The following is a 17,403-nucleotide window of genomic DNA, read 5'->3' as shown; positions in this document are numbered from 1 at the left end:
ACTAGGATAATTGTTTATTGATTTATTATAAGTGTTGTTAAATACATATTCTATTTCTGGCAATAATTTATCCCATTTATAATGAGTCTCATTACACAATTTTGCCAACATGGGTGTTAAAGTTTTGTTTATTCTTTCTACCTGTCCATTTGCTTGTGGAGTTCGAATTGCAGTTTTTATGTGTTCAATACAATTTAAATTTAAAAAATCTTGAAATTTTGTTGATGTAAATCCGGTTCCACAATCTGTGATAATTCTTACAGGTTTGCTGTAGTAATTCATGTAATTTCCTAAATGCAAAAGTATTTCATCTGTATTAGTTGTTTTAGTTGGATAAAGCTTAGTAAATTTAGTAAACGCGTCAGTCATAATTAAAATATATTTAAATTTATTATTAGGCTGGATTTTTATAGGCCCATAATGATCTAAATGTATTGTATTGAACGGAGTATTCCCTTTTTCCACTATTTTCAAAAATCCTTCCTTTTTTCCAACTGGGTTGTAAAAGATACACGACAAGCAGTTTTTGATATGTTTCTTTACATACTTCCTCATAGATGAAAACCAAAAATTCTTTTTTATTTCTACTATAGTTTTTTCTATTCCTATATGTCCACGATTATCATGGCAAATCCTTAATATATTATCAATCATATTTTTGGGAACTACTAATAGATTTTTGCCATTGTCTTTTCTAAATAAAATTCCGTCTAATAACATAAAATTTGGAAAAGTCGATGTTACTAAAATTTGTTTAATATTTTTTAATTTTGAATCTTGCTCTTGAGCTATGGTAATATTATGCTCTATTTGTGATTCATTAAGTATTCCAACCGTACATCCTGTCATTTCTTTTGTTTGCTGATTATTATTTACCTTCTTATACATATGAATTCGACTAAGTGCGTCAACATGTCTCATTTTTTCCTCTTTTCTATATTCTAGCTCAAAATTATAGTTTTCCAAAAATAAAGCCCATCTATTTATTTTTGGATTCATTTCCTTTTTCTTCAATGTTTGTACCAACGCATTACAATCCGTGAAAATTTTGAAATTTTTACCAGCCAAATAGACATGGAATCTTTTAATTGCATGAATCACAGCTAAGGTTTCTAATTCGAAACTATGAAGTTTTGATTCGTACTCATCCGTTTTTTTGCTAAAGAAACTAACAGGATGAAGTTTATTATCTGTCTGTTTTTGCAATAAAATTGCACCAAATCCAAATGAACTTGCGTCACAATGAAGTTCAGTATCAGCATGTGGATCAAAAACTGCCAAAATAGGGGCTGAAACTAATTTTTGTTTCAAAAGATTGAAAGCATTTATTTGTTCTTGTCCAAATTCAAAAATAGCATCTTTTTGAAGTAAATTGTACAAAGGTCTGGCAATAACAGCAAAATTTTGAATAAATTTTCTGAAATAACTCATTAGTCCAAGAAACCTATGAACTTGCTTACAATTTTGAGGAACCGGAAAATTTTTGACTGTTTCTATGTGACTGCTATTTGGTTTTCTACCTTTATTGTTTATTGTATAGCCAAGATAATCAATTTCGTCAAACAAAAATTTACATTTCTCCAAATTAAGTTCTAATAAATTTTGGCTTAATATTTCAAAAACCTGTTGTAAAACTTCAAAATGTTCTTTGATTGTTCTAGTTGCTATTAAAATATCATCCAAATATACGCATAATTTTCCTTCTTTAATGAGCTTCTCAAAAATTTTATTTATAAAACGTTGAAATACAGCGGGAGCATTGCACAATCCAAATGGTACTCGTAAATACTCGAATTGGCCACTGGGTGTTACAAAAGAAGTATACTTTGTGCAATTTGGGGAAATTTTAATTTGATGAAAACCAGATTTAAGATCAAGAATGGAATAATATTTTTTGTCTTTAAGGTTATCAAATAAATCTTCTATAATAGGAAGTGGAAAATTATCACGTACAGTATCCTTATTCAACTTCCTGTAATCAACGCAAAGCCTAAAATCGTTATTTTTTTTCGGAATCAGAACTATAGGACTAGCGAAAGGTGAATTGCTCTCTTTTATAATACCTGCATTTAAAAGTTCGTTAATTTTGTCTTCTACCTTACGTTTCTGATCATATGACAACCTTCGAGGTTTGAAATGGAAAGGTTCTCCTTTCTTTAAATTAATTAACATCTCGTACTCATGAATTGGCTTCGATGGTTTAACATAATCAAGATATTTTTTTCGAAAAATTTCAGAAAATGTTGCCAAATGATCTTTTGATATATTTCCAATTTTCATATTATCAAGGATGTTGGAGTTAATATTATTAATTTTATATACCTTATGTTCAGGGAGTTCAGCTTTCAAATTACCAGGATCAATTGAGTAAATTTTGATATTATTTTGAATTATCGTCCGTATACAAGGTTGCATGATGACATCTCTTCCAATGATTGCATCAATAAGGTTTAAAACGTTATCCGGGACTACATAGAAATCAATACTGAAAACAATGTTTTGAATAAAAATTTTGTTGGTGAATAATCCTAAAATTTTGAGCCGTTTCCCACCGATACCCCGAAAACTTTTATAATTATTTACTTGTTTAATATCTTTTGCTTTAACCAAACCTCGGCGTATCAGTGAGACCGGACTTCCTGTGTCAAAAAGAGCTTTTAAATTTGTACAATTATCGATTAGTCTAAAATTTACCAAACCGTCACATTTATCTTGTCCGTCATATTGTTTCAAATCGTTGTCCTCTAAGGCGTGTATAGTCTTGTCGTTCATTTTTGGTTTTGATTTTCCAAATTTACTGTTTGTTTGCATGTGTTTCATCTGGTTGATATCATCTCCTCGATAAGCTCTGCAATCTGCCTCAAAATGTCCGGGTTGGTTGCACGAAAAGCAAAGCTTTGTCCACTTCCTCACTGGTGCTGGCGCTGGATCAAGTCGTATCAATCGGAATGCTTGCAATACCTCTTGAACTGTTTGAAAATTTTGAATCCTGGCTTGATTTCGAAGAATTTGATTTTCAATACCTTCTACCAGATATTCAACCAGTTCTTTCTCCGGTAAATTGAGCTTCTGTGCAATTGAATGTTTCGATTGGTAGTATTCTTCAAATGATTCTCTTCCGGACCAGGTTCTTTTTGCAAGTTGGCTTCTCAAATGGTACACATTGACGTTGATGGTGAACATGGCTTGTAAATTTTTAGTCAGTTCTTCATAGCTTTTCATCATAAAATCCGCGTTTGAATGCAACTAATACTGGGCTTTTCCTTTCAGTAGCTTGAATAATACGATTTTCATTGTCTGGTCATTAACATTGAGTGCTTGCTTTGTGTTGGATAAAGTCTTCAAAAAATGATTCACATCTTCATGATTGTAACCAGAAAACGTCGGCAACATCGAAGAAAGTTCGTCAGGGCGTAATGGCTGTATAGCTTGAGAATTTGATGTTTCAACTACGGTGATAACGGGTTGTTGACTGGAACATACAGGTGCCACCGATGCTGGCCTTCCAAATGTATTCATTGTTATTGCTGTAGAATCTCCCGATCCTCTCTCTGACGAAAGCTGTTGTCTACCTGAGATTGCTACACGCGTTGTATCTTGAATTTGAGCGAGATTTCCATCCCCTAGAATGAATTCCGCTGAGTCGCTAATACTTTCACGCTGGGCGAGACTTCCATCCCCAAGAACGGATTCCGCTAGTCGAGTTTCAGCGACATTTTCTTGGTTTGATTCGGTTGGATTGAATCCGGAACATTGTATTTCTTCAGCGGTCTTCTGACTACGTAGAAACATCTTGTTGGGTAATCCCACTTCTGATGATGTAGGGAATATTAAGACAACGATGTACTCTTTTCAATGGTTTATTCAATAATGGTCTTAGTTTTGTCAATTGTCATAGTCATAGCCTGCTTAATTATAGAATCATTCACCATAGCCTACTACAAACAACCAATACCTCAAAAACTAGACGTGCTATGATATTTCTGTAGACGGCAATGGATTTAGCAACCCTTAATTGGGGTCTAAAATGTTTAATGAATTCTTGTTTTTATTTAATAATACGAAAGAACATGTTCTTGCAACTACTTTAGCCATTTTTCTAGCTCAAATAACGGTCATAACATTTTTAAACTTCAGTTTTAAAAATGGTTCCAAATATGAACCTTGACACTTGTGATCATGTTTGACATTCTTTGTTTCGACAAAAATGCCACAGGGCTTATAGTTTTAACACTGGGTTTGTTCCTATCTGACATTTCGGAAGGGACATGGAAAACAAAATATACCCAATATTTGAGTTTAAACCAAGGGGTGAGACAAAATCTCAAAAATCATAAAAAAATGTTTTTTGGACTTAAACAAATGAAAATCATTTAAAAATTGAGTAAACATGTATTTTTGCCCTAAACTTAAGCGTTTGATACTAAAATTGGGACAGGGCTTTAGGACCCTATTAAGTAAATAGAGGTATTTTGATGCTGGAGACAAAAACGTGTTCCGCAGTGCTATCGATATTTCTTCAGTTTACTCCAGGTGCAATTCGACAAATTTTAGTAAAGTTTTACCCTTGACAGATATGGCTGATTCCCTTCTAACGATTAAAGATGCTCAACCCCAGGAAAATCCTAAGGAAAATAGATTGAATGTCTTGAATTCGTGGGCTCTAATCAATTCAAATCACATTAAAAAAGAAACCTCCAAGTTTGATAAAAATATTTAGATTTAAAGGTGGCGTAAGCGACTTGAAGGTGAATTTTCAAGTTATAAAAAATGACCTTCAGAGAAATTACCATAACTGCGTTATTTTCTGAACAATTTTAAAATTTTTAGAACCATTACCTTCACAATTAAATTCATGAAAACTTTGTAGAATGTCTAAAATCTAAACTAGGCTTAATTTAAAATAGTTTTCTCCAATTTTTTCCTAATTTTACTAAAAAATCATTATTTATGTTTGACCATATACCGATTCCAAATATTTTTACATGTGTTTAAGCAAGTTTAGTTGTTCTCAAATTGTTCATACAACACATTTTTCAAAAAAATGGCTTTGACTTAGATATTCAAAAAAAAACTACCCAAAAGCATGATTTTAATATGAGAAATTCAAATTTCTTAGGATTATTTAAGATTTTTTGCCGGAAATTGCATTTTTTTCTGGGAAAAAATAAGTTTATAAAGCATATTGTTTAAATTATGAGTTGAATAGTGGAAAGTGATTTGAGAGAAGTTCGTGGTGGCTGACGCAGCTGAAAGTGCTTGTGGCCCGCAAATTTAAAACATATTTTTGTTTTAAAATTATTAAAAAAAATTTGGAAAGTCCTTTTCAAAGGTTTAACAAATGAGAAAAACCAATTTCAGATAATGGATAATTTGGAGATAATGTCTAACTGGCATAAATTTGTAAAAAAAACTGCCATTTTTCATTAATAAATCATTTGTTTGTGCAGTTTTTGTTGAATAAGTTGGTCAAAACATTTTTTTCATTAAATATGCTGTATGAACAGTTTGCAAATAATCAAATAAGCTTCAAAAGCATGTCAAATGATTTGGAATCGGTTGAGTATTCATGAAGTTATGGTCAAACAAAGATGAAATTTTTAGTAAAATGAGGAAAACTGGGAGTAAACTATTTTTAACTAGAACTAGTTTGGATTTTAGACAAATTTGGTGTTTTACAAAGTTTTTATAAATTTAATTATGGAGAGAATGATGCTAAAAGTTTCAAAATTGGTTGGAAAATAACAAAATTATGTTTACTTAACTGAAGGTATAAAATTCACATTCAAGTCGCTTGCGCCACCACGTATTTTTGGCTCAAATTTGTAAGTCTCTCTTTTTATGTGATTTGAATTCAGAAGAGCACACGTGTTTTTGGGTTTAGACGACTTTTCAAAAATAAGCCGCACTCTTACTCCCAGGTAACAATGGTAGATTAATAACAGCTTAACCGGCTGAAATGAGGTTGTACAAACAGCATCGTAACTGAATAAGCTGTTATTCAGCTATCAATGTTACTTGGACTGGAGCTTGCTTGTATGTGTTAAGTTACACTCTGTGCAGCCAAATGGCTGAAGACGGTGTCCGTGTCTTTTTTAAAGTACATCAAAGAATTTCTTGAGACAAATCTGGAAGAACCCTGGATGAATCTTTGGACTACAAGATATCCTCAGCAAAATTTTTGATTGAATGCCATGAATAACTCACTGAAGAAGTGAATTCTGTATCTCCAAGGCAAAAGACTTCCTTGAAAACATTTGATAGAGTTTTAGGAAAAATTCCTGAATAAATTTTCGAAGTTATCCCTGAAAGCAGAGATTCCACGATATGTCTTGGAGTATCCTTAGAGGTGATCCTGGTTGAATTCTTGTACAAATCCTAAATTTAATATTTAGAAGAAAGCTTTAGATAATAAAAAAGTGGTCGAGTTCTGAAAATTCTAAAATTGCTGAAGAAATCCCTGAAGAAGCGTCTGGAATAATTTCTTAATTTTCCTAATAATAATTAGGAAAATTTCAAATTGAGGTCTTGAAAAAAAAACCTAGACAGAAATCTTGGAGGATACCAAGGGAAATAGGAGATGCTTTTTTAGTTCTTGAAAAAGTGCTGAAGGAAAATTTGCCTAAGAAACTCCAAGAAAAGATCCCCAGACAAATTCTGGATGACAGAGGACTTAATTGAAACATTCTTTTAAGATATTTTGGAGTTCCCAGTTGAAGAAATCATCAAATACACTTAGAAAAAATTATTAAAATTTACGTCATAGGTGCCTGACATACTAAAGAAATTGAAATGACGTAAATTTAAGTTACAAATGACGTAATTTTCCATCACATTGAACTGAATATTGTTTGGATCACAAAAATTTTCAATCACATTAAACGTAATGTTACAAGAATGACGTATTTTTACGATAAAAAAAGAAAAAAACGATTTTATGCTGATATCTGCTTTGTTTTCTACAACTTCACTATGCACAGAGATGCTTGGTATTTTGCAGCTTCTTAATATGTCATATATAAACCCTCATCTAAACACATAGACAGATCATAAATCTTCCCCGAAGCAACCAAATTGACTGGATTTGTTGAATATCGTTCCAATAAATAGGCACGGAATTCCATCACCCTGTCGTAGTCCTCGGCAGGATTAAGTTGGAGTGTTCACCGAAAATTCTACTTCTTTCTGACGTTACGTCCCAACTGGGACACGGCCTGCTTCTCAGCTCAGTGTTCTCATGAACAGCAGGGCGGTTTAAAATTTAGACAAAGTTTTGAAGTCCAATCTCTCATATTTTTCTCAACATCATGAGGATGGTAAAAAATAGTGTACTGTGCAAATTTCAGCTCTTTTGGTGACGATTCAAGGGTGGCCTAAATGCGATTTACATTTCTAGGTTTTTAAAGTTTTTATTTTTTAATGATTGCTAATGAATTGAATGATGGATTCTTGAGCCTTAAAAAACAAATATAGACTTTAGTGCGAGATTGATTGGAGTTGAGTAAAGTCTCCCATACGCATCCCAACTGAAACTCACAATTTATTTTTCAAATTTCAGGATAGCGATTTATTAAATTTAGGTACTGGCAGCGTGTCATGGTTCGAGGTGAACGGCTACGGTTGCAAGCCGACCTACCCGATGAACATCACTTCGGAGGATCCATACCGGCCGGTGAGGCCAGAACGGGTCGATGGCTGCTTGCTAGACTATCACATAGTAGAAATAACACACTCCGGAGTGCAATGTGCGCTGGCGGTAAGTACCTTAGATTGTCGTTGGTTTTCAACGTATAAAAGTTCAAGCAAGTATGAAGGATACTCTTTTCTATTGGTTCAGCCTACTCACGGTATTACATTAGAGTGCGGCTTAATTTTAACTAGTTCTCAAAACCAAAATGCGTGTGGCTTTCTGACTTTTTTTTCACTAGGACAAGTTTTGATATTAGAAAATATGGTTGTTTTACAAACTTCCAATAAATTCAATTTTGAAAAAAATTAAAAAAATCTAAATTGGTTGGAAAATAACAAAGTTATGTAAAGTTCTCTTTATGTAGTTAGAATTCAGAAGAGCACACGCATTTTAGGTTTGAGTACTTTTGAAGAATAAGTCACACCCTACTGAGCTTTCCGCCTTCCAGTGTGCCGTTATCGCAATCGAATATTGTTTCATCTTCGAATAGGAAACTTTTCCTCTCCGTAGGACTCCCATTGTCTGCTAAGCAGAAAATCGCATGTTCATTCTTTTTCACGGTTTTGTGTTTGCTCCCATTTCAGCTACTGGGTCTCTTCGGAGCCATCTGTCTGGGGCATACGTATCTGGACGAGGACGATAGCTGTAAGTAGCCAAAGTTCCAAATCGAAAATCCTTCGCTTAACCTTTTCCCCCTTTCCTCCTCGATGGAAAACGAGAATCGTGAAAAACAGAATTCACTCGGTTCGATTCGTTCTTTTTTTGTCGGTCGGACCTTTGTTGTTGTCCCCAATACTCGCCGCTCATTCCCATTCATAATTAATTCAACGATTTTCGTTCGTCACCAGAAAAGCACCATAAAAATGGCAACTCATTCATTTTCATTCTGTTTTCATTAGATCGGGTTTATCTCCATTTCACACCTTTGTTTCTGGTGGTGCTTTGATATAATCAGTACTTTTAATTAATTGAATTATTTATTCACTACTCTCCTCATCCTCTCCAATGGTTTTATCAGTTCATTTATTTTAGGAAATCTAACATCCTACACCGGTGTGTCCTTGATAATCGCTGGGTGAGGTCTTCGGTAGAACATAATCATTCGCACTCCCTTCCTTTTGGATTCATATCCAAGCCTATTTTGAGATACAGTTGGAATAGTTAATGTTGATCAAAATAAATCAGTTTGAAGTTTTTGATATAAAAAATATCCCAAAATTTGTAAAGAATGTAAAACACAAAGTGACAGACACCACGTCACTCATTTTTTTTTTTTTATAATCGCATAAATTTATATTTTATGTATATTGCTAGTGTGACTTTGCTTCTAGTATTACATTTTACTATTGAATTAACAATAACATTATGCTATAATTGAGGAATTAAACGCATTTGGAAAATTTTAGAGAGGTGGTCTTTAAGTTTTGACCGTTACTGTGCAAGTTATTAATATTTTACTTGAATAAATAATGAACACAGCTAAGATACTTTGCATTTCATTAGTAAACAATGAAGACAAAAGAAATTATACAAATAGCACGTGCAATCGCGTGTCTGAGCTTTGCATTACGTCCTCGATTTCATAATTATCCATGTACACACTTTTCAATGAAAAGCGTCAACACTTTCATACCTTTCCAACTGTATCCTAAAGCCCTCGTTAACCTTGCACCATGTAGATCATTATATACCGCCTCACATAAACTCATTTGCATATGAACCATTTAACACCGTAAAAGTAGCGCCGGTAGAGTGTTTCAAATTTTAAACCAGCACCGTTCAGCAAATTGGAAGAATAATTTCTCTCGCGTCTTATTAAATTATTAAGTTTCAGCCGTAGTCTGCAGCTGGGTCCGTGGACTGTGTCTACACAGCATAGCACAAACGATTCCGTTTTATCACGAACACATGGCCCTCGGGGATATCCCGAGTGCAATCTCGTCTCTCCACCCGAAAAAAAACCGTGCTTTGAGCCCAAATCCGGTCTGCAGATATTTCAACCTGTGAACCATAAAATTTGCAAACCGCATCTCTTTGATACATCCCTCTTGGCACGTTTTTACCTTCGACCTCAAAAAAAAGTTATCGTGTCGTGCTTTCTTTGTCCTACCTGTTGTTGACCCGTTGAACTCCTCCGCGATCCAGATGGGATTGCGCGCGAAAAACTAAAACGTGCTGCTCCACATTGCCTCGAAACCGTAATACTTGAAGTGATACTCGAAGTGCCTACTCACCGTGGAGCAAAAACCTGTTCACGGTGCTCCCCAGACCGTCATTATAAGAAACAAAATCAAAAACAGTTTTGCATTAAGTTGTGATAGCACATTTAATTTTTAAAAACCGTTCAAATATCTCTAATATCTTTAGAATTTCTGAACTGATATCATCAAAGGGACGTGATTTCAGAATGAGCCTTTTGGTTTTTTTTTTTGCCCAAACATAAGTTGCATAGAAAACGGCTGATGAGCACAGTTCTGATGGAGATTTTTTTCTGATAATAACGGTCTAGAGAGCACCGTGCTGTTGGGTGCTTTGTATACTTCACAGTTCCTTCTATGCAGCTGGATGCAATCTAATTGGTTGTAATTCAATAATGTACCAACGAACTAGGAGCAATCTTCAAACTTTGCAACGAAATCCAACTGGATGGCTACAGCATCGTGCTATCCAATTTCACAGTTGTCCATTGGAAAATGCCAATTTGACCGAGTTTGGCATTCTCAATGGTTTTGCTCCCGGGCAACGGTTATAAAAACTTGCTTTTCTGCTGGTACCACTTTCGGCGTGATTTTACAATCTTGCTGGTGGAAAAGCCCGTGTATGTGGATTGTACTTTGATAATGCCCAAAGCGAAACGGACGTGTGTGGTATGAAGGGTTCATGAATGTAGATGGAATATGAAAGCAGGCTCGATCCTAGGGAGCACACTTCGCCAACTAGTCTGAGATTCAAAAACAGAATTTTGTTTAACCCTCTAATATCCAACCCTGCCCTCAGAAGGGTACCATTTGTGATATTTTTGTAATTTTTAACGGCTTGGAAATCAAATTAATTTTATTTTTGAATCACTTCAGTATGTTTTAAAAATGTCTGAATCATTTAATAACTTTTAAATATCTGAGGTAGGGGTGCTCATACGATGCAAACAAATGCGTATACCAAACAATGTTATATTTTATATTTTTCAACGACGAATTTATCAAAAAAAGAGTTCGTTGGTATGGAATTTACTCAAAAACTTTTATTTTTCATTACTACATATGATGCTACTGGTACTCAGTTAAAATATGTTTTCTTAGTTTAAATTACTTATTGTAGTAACTTAGTAAAAATGTCAAACACACTTTCAAAATTTTAATTTTTGAAAGTTATGTATTTCCTATAACTGCCATTTAGATGTTTTGGCTATATTTAATGAAATAATAAAAGAAATAAATAAAAAAGAATAAAAGAAACTAGGGTAAAAGCATCGGTTTTAAGAGAAAATGTCAATTAAAACTATAAGGGAACCAGCTGGTGGTGACTATTCGATTAAGTTTTCAGCTTAAACGGATGTTCAGTTCTCCAGATTTGTGCTCTTGAAAATTTGAAGTTTGGCTTCGATTCATCTTCACCTTAATGCAACTAGAGTCGTCGCGAGTCCTAATCGAGGGTACGTGGACCCTAGTTTTTATAATAATCTCGCTGAAAAGACCACCATTCAGCGAACAGTTTCCCCGTGAACACCAAGATTAGAATACAGTGTTTTAGAGGATATCTTGACAAAACTGCTTCAAGGCAGAATTTTTGATCTCTCTGAGTATTTCCTTAAGTATAAAACTTTTTAAATTTTTACACGAATTTTCTTGAGCTACTCTTACAAAAATTCTGGAAGTAAATTATTGATTCAAGCAAAAATATAAATTAAGTCGAGTCTAGTACACGACACTGAAGACGGCCTTACAGTTGAGGTCGAAATACGCGTATCTGTCAAAGGATACAAACTCTAGTGGAATTGAATGGTATAGTACTAAATTCGGTTTTTTTCATCTACTTATAGGTATTCTACTAAACAGCTCGAAGATTTATTATAAAATAAATGTCATTAGAATTTCTACCTATCAAATTTTCAAACTTTTTCTAATATGGGTTTTCCAAATCGTTAATGTTGCTGTTCAAATTGAACCGAGATGGGTTTTGGACTTCGCTAACTGTGAATGTAAAACGGTTTTGTGTTTGATTATTTGTTTTGCGTTAAATTTTGTGAATGCGCTCTTATTGTCGCTCGATCCCGCTGGTGGAAATCCTTGCTACGCCCATGTCCGTATGTATACTTCGGTATGCCAAATGAGACATTTTGAATAACATCCTCAAGATTGAATCTACTTCTCAATTTTGTGTTTTGGACTATTTTTAAGATTCAAACAAACATAAACTTGGCTCAATCCTAATGATTTTTTTTTAATTCACAAAATAAACTATAAAGCTTCGTCTACCTAATGTTTGCTAAAAAAATATATCGATAAAATAAATTCTTATCTACGATCCATTTGCTTTCAAACTCATCAGATGTCTCCAGAAGTTCTGTTGAAAGTGTATCTTTTCAAACTCAAGGAATAGCCTTAAACTAGTATTCAAACTTATTTTATTAAATTAATATCAAATTATTTTCAACATGAGAAAATCCTATCGAAAGATGTAGTCAACATGTTTCGATAACGATAATCAACAGAGAGCACTTGCAGAACCCAAACAAAAAACTCCTTGAGACAGATTAATAATTGAAAACACCGCCCCTCGGTGCGCAATGGATTGGATATTGCGATGCTTCCCGGTTCTGGCAACGGATGTGATATTCAAATATTCATAACAGCAAGAAGGCAATTGTATCTATAAATATGTATGGCTTCTTCCATCATGTTGCTCCATGTCTGTCGCTTTTGTCAACCGTTCAGACTGTTCAGAAGAGCACCACTTTGAAGGCAAAAAGATGATTCTTCTGGTTCATTCACCAGTCGGGATCTTGATGTGCTTATTAGTCAGCTTCTTGATACGAGTATACATTAGGTCATACAACAAACAGCGTTCGATTTTTAAAACCAATTACTTCTTTATTTGTTCAAAAATATTTAATACGTCATGTTGGCATTTATAAAAGGAATACAATAGCAAATGGCTGCTTGAGCCATAACCTGTTTCTAAGAAAAATGAAACATGTTAGCTCAGGATTCAGAATATGAACATTCTTATTCATGAAATGTGTTTTTCTCCGGAAAGCACAATAGTTCTGTGCTATTTTATAAAATGTTTCTCCTCAAGAATCACAAATGCCGAGACCCAAAACATGTCTCAAATCGTTCTCGCAATCAGAAGGGCGAGTGGCTACCTTGAAAACAAAAGTAGTAAGTGTAAGGCATGTGTAAACTCAGTCCACTACAAATTCTCCCCACGCAGCAACGATCTTCGCTTGCTAATTTCCAGTTCCAAGGAAATGACGAGTAGGCTCGCGAGTTGTTGTACACGTTTCTCGAGATGAACGGTGCCAATCAGCGACAAGATTGAAGATGACTTTGACTTCCGGTGCACAAGGTCGTTTTTCGCACCCAAGATCTTGATACGGTACAGACTGCAGTTTAATATCATTCAAGCGTGACTGCCGATCATAGGGTTTGTACGCAAGGGCGAAGACAATCTTCCAGACGTTGTTACCTATATGATGATGCTTCTGTATAGTGAGGAGCAATAAAGCAAGCGAAGCCAATGATGCGTTTATGTGCTACCATACTGTCGTTATCTATCTATGAACTCTTTCCATGCCTTCCGATATAGGCCTACCCGAGCAGAATATGATTTCAAAATGTTATCAAAATGATATCAAGTTTAGTTTTAGAAAAAAAGATTGAAGAATAAATAATTTCTCAACAATCGATGATCGAAAACTTTGGTTTAAAATGACGGAAAAAGTTAATGTTGTATACGCCTATGAATGATGATTGCAACTCCCCCACATGCCCCATCAAGTCGATAATTACGATAAACAAAAAAGTTTTGATCTCTTTTGAGTTTGGATACAGGTTCCAAATAGGATTCAGTAATAACTGTTATATGTACGTTATTAGCTGTAAGTAAATTAAACAGCTCGTTCTCGTTACCATTCTAAGAACGAGCATTCCAATTTGAAATATTTAAATTATTATTTATTGGATCCATTAGAAAAACGTAATCCAATAACAATATGATTAGTAAATTTTACACCAACTTGGACTGCTCCAGTCATAGTAGTGGCATTGAACATTGCATCAATCATTTGATTCAATTGTTAGGTTAGAAAAATAAAATCAGAGGGAGACATGTTACTTGAAGTGGGTACATTATCTGCTGATTTTCCGTTAGAATTTTCGGTAGACGAAGAGGCGGAATAGAAGTTTCCTGGGGCGGCAGGGTTTTTTTCCATTTGATTTGAACACTAAGAACGGTTACTCGTAGTATGAAAAAGGGAGGAGTTCAAATTACCTGCTACGATATTGGCAAAAGATTTTCCTTGGGTAGATACATTCAAAATTAAAAGATTCGAACGGCTACCCGACGGAAAAATAAATAGTTTGTGAATGAGCATGATTATCATCTTCCTGATGGGAATGATTCTTAATCAAGCGATCGTTAACTGAAAAATGTGCATTGTTCGATACTCTACCAAGGAACATTCCCGTTCCTTCCAGCCTAGCACGAGCCTCGACGACTCGCCTACGTGAAGGGCAAGCCCAAAAGTTAGACTTATGATTGCCCCCGCAATTGGCGCATATGAACTTATCGGTATCTTCCTTCACTGGACAGACGTCCTTAGCGTCAGAAGAACCTCCGCAAACCATGTATTTATCATCCATGCGACAATGTTTTGTACCATGACCCCACTTTTGGCACCGACGGCACTGAGTGGGGTTCTGGTAATTTCCTCCAGGTTTCTGGAAATGTTCCCATGTCACACGGACAACGAACATAAGTCTAGCTTTTTCTGAAGCTTTAATATTAAGGCGAAGTAGGCCGTCATTGAAATTTGTACGCGTCGTTGATGATTGTTGCTAATTCATCTCACGATTTCAAATCAAAGAAAATCATTTGGTTTTGCACTGACACAGCTGAAAAAGTATCAGCATACTTTATACATGTTAGCGCGTATAGTGATACTTTTTCAAGTCAATATAAAAAATCAAGACTGAGTTTTAGCTGAAAAGACTCGCGAAACATTACTAAAGGACCTATCTAACATTGAGAGGCTCTCTTTGTTTACTTTCTCTTTCATTAATAACTGAGTCACATTAACCTCTTCTGTTGCGTTTTTTGTATGAAACGCTAGTCAAGGGAATTGACTTTCGATCTATAGTGAAAAACTTCCCAAAATCATTAGTATTCTACTGTTATAATCGAAAGAGAACGATAGAGGAGAGAATCTCTCATTTGTACATAGGTCCTTTAGTAATGTTCCGCGAGAAGTCATCATTGTTGCCAAAACGAATGACTGGCTACTTAGCCTTAATTAGATCTTTTTTGTTAAAGTGAACTAAATAATATTCTTGAGAAAGCCCTTTCCGAACAATGCCAGATTGGGTTCTCTTTTTCATAATGATTACTTGGACTGGGGTAAATCCAAGTAAATCAATTATTCCATTTTTGATCGATTCAGGTGACTTATAGCCTCTTGAGCCACCTTTCAAGATGACTTTGAACAAACGTTCAGTTTTGTCGTCATAAGTAAAAAAATTGTGCTTCTTCTCTTCAAGATGTTTGAGAAGAAGTTTCCGGCAAAACGCGACAGTCTCCTTTCTTTGCGATTTGGAAGAAAACCTTAATTCCCCTAATGGAGTTCAAGATCTCCTACCTAAATCCCCCAAATTCGGAACAACTGACCACGATAGGCGGCACTCTTTGCTTCCTCACTTGAATCAAAGAACCTAGGCTAGAGACTGGTGTTCGGAAAATTTGTCTGAGCATCGAACTGATAGTGATAGTTTTAAATCTCACTTTTTTGGAAGGAAGTTGTGAATTCAGATTCCTTTTGTTTGTAGTTGCAACCATGTTTAGTGAATAAACGAAAGAAGAAGAGACCTTATTAAAGTTTTTTCCCAAAACAGTGTCCAAGAAGACCACTAGCTTCCACTAACGGGTCCAACGAAAAATCGAAGGCACGAGTCCTAACAAGAATCGTAAAGGGATCAATAGTAGAATAATAGTAGTGAAAATTGTTGTTTTTGTAGCACTGAAAAGTACCGTTTTTAGCTCTCAAAAGTACTGTTTGTGTAGCACTGTTCTATTGCTTTAGTTAGTTTAAAAAAAACTTCCAACAGCAAAAAAAATGTGTGTACGCACAGCACGATGGTACGATGCGCATTGATCTTGATTTCCTTAAATCGATAAGTTTTTGTTTTGATATAGTGCTATAAAGATTAATCATTATTCTGTATATTTGATTCTTGTTAAGTCGACCAAAATATAATCATATTGAGTTATCATATGCGGTGACATCATAACATCAAACATAGTTTTCAATTGGTTCTTTTTCCCTGCTCGGGTATCCTTTATCGGATCTGGAACATAAGAGTCGATGAACGCGGACGCGTTCTTTGTGTTTGCACACTTCATTCTAAATGATACGGCCTCCGGCACTTCGTGACAAAGTCTTGCTTTTTAAGATGACCTTTTTCCATTTTATGTTGTGATTCAAAACTATTTGAATGTGTAAATTATGTTCATCAACAATTCAAACTCAAATCTTTTATCCGGCACGTGATAAGAGTCAATGTTGATAAATGATTTTTATAGCACATACCGCTAAACGATGCCAAGTCAAGTCAAGTTGCTGAAATTTTCCTCCCATGTCTAACTCGAAACCTAGGTTTCACGAAGGATAACCTTTCATGTACATATTTGACGCGATCAAACAACTTGACCCTCTTCAACATGTGCAAGCACGTAAACCTGTCAGTGGCACACAAAATTTCTGATAAATGTTTGGGGAAAGCTGAAAACCGAATCCTCTGTTGGCTTAGTGATTAAAATGTAATCCCTCGACGTTTCACCATGGGTCAGCAATCAAAATTGCGCGAAAGAAGTTGAAATGACTTTTTTGATGAAATGAATCATACGTGAAAAAGATTATTTGATTCCCGAAATCAAGCACTTTTAATCCATACATTTTCATATACATTCAACTCTTCATAACTCGATATTGAAGGGACCATCGAGTTATAGAACAAAAAACCAGTGCAAATGCGATTCAACGAACCATCTAGGTAGCCATAAAAAACAACTTTTACTTTTGTTCTCTAACTCGATATCGATAAACAAAATATCGAATAAGGGAGAGTTGACTGTGTTTGCATATCATATTTACCTAAACCATTTCTGAAATTTCACTCAAATCGGCGCTACTGCTCCACATTACATATTTTCGCTGCACACATTTCACCGCCTTTCACTGCCGAATTCGTTTCACCAATTTATTGATTTGTACAGCTACCGAAACGCTCTCATACACCTCCCATCATCTCCCGCAATCACGCTATCGGATTCAGCTGTTTTCCGCTATTTGGGAGTATTTAGAGACCCTTACCCAAAACATACCACCACGTCTTCGTTTTATTTGGCACAACTCAACCGCAAATTGCGCTCGCAAAGACGCACGTTCGGCACCTCGGTGTAATAGGATCGTTATCGTTTGAATTCTAGGCGTTTTTATT

At 35.0% G+C, this 17,403-nt stretch overlaps 1 protein-coding gene across 4 annotated transcripts in view; it reads left to right on the top strand.

The window, feature by feature from the left end:
* The window catches only part of LOC5576960 (sodium/potassium-transporting ATPase subunit beta-1-interacting protein), a 182,039-nt gene that overhangs the window by 124,044 nt on the left and 40,592 nt on the right, over window positions 1-17,403 (top strand). For all 4 annotated transcript variants that reach the window (XM_021842971.1, XM_021842972.1, XM_021842970.1 and 1 more), the window contains 2 exons: window positions 7,559-7,756; window positions 8,275-8,335. In XM_021842971.1, coding sequence (XP_021698663.1) covers window positions 7,559-7,756; window positions 8,275-8,335 — 259 coding nt within the window. The remainder of the gene's footprint in view (window positions 1-7,558; window positions 7,757-8,274; window positions 8,336-17,403) is intronic.

Source organism: Aedes aegypti, chromosome 2, assembly GCF_002204515.2.
Source record: "Aedes aegypti strain LVP_AGWG chromosome 2, AaegL5.0 Primary Assembly, whole genome shotgun sequence".
Classification (NCBI taxonomy): domain Eukaryota; kingdom Metazoa; phylum Arthropoda; class Insecta; order Diptera; family Culicidae; genus Aedes; species Aedes aegypti.
Note: the sequence above shows the minus strand (reverse complement) of the source record. Positions and strands in the feature narration are given on the sequence as shown.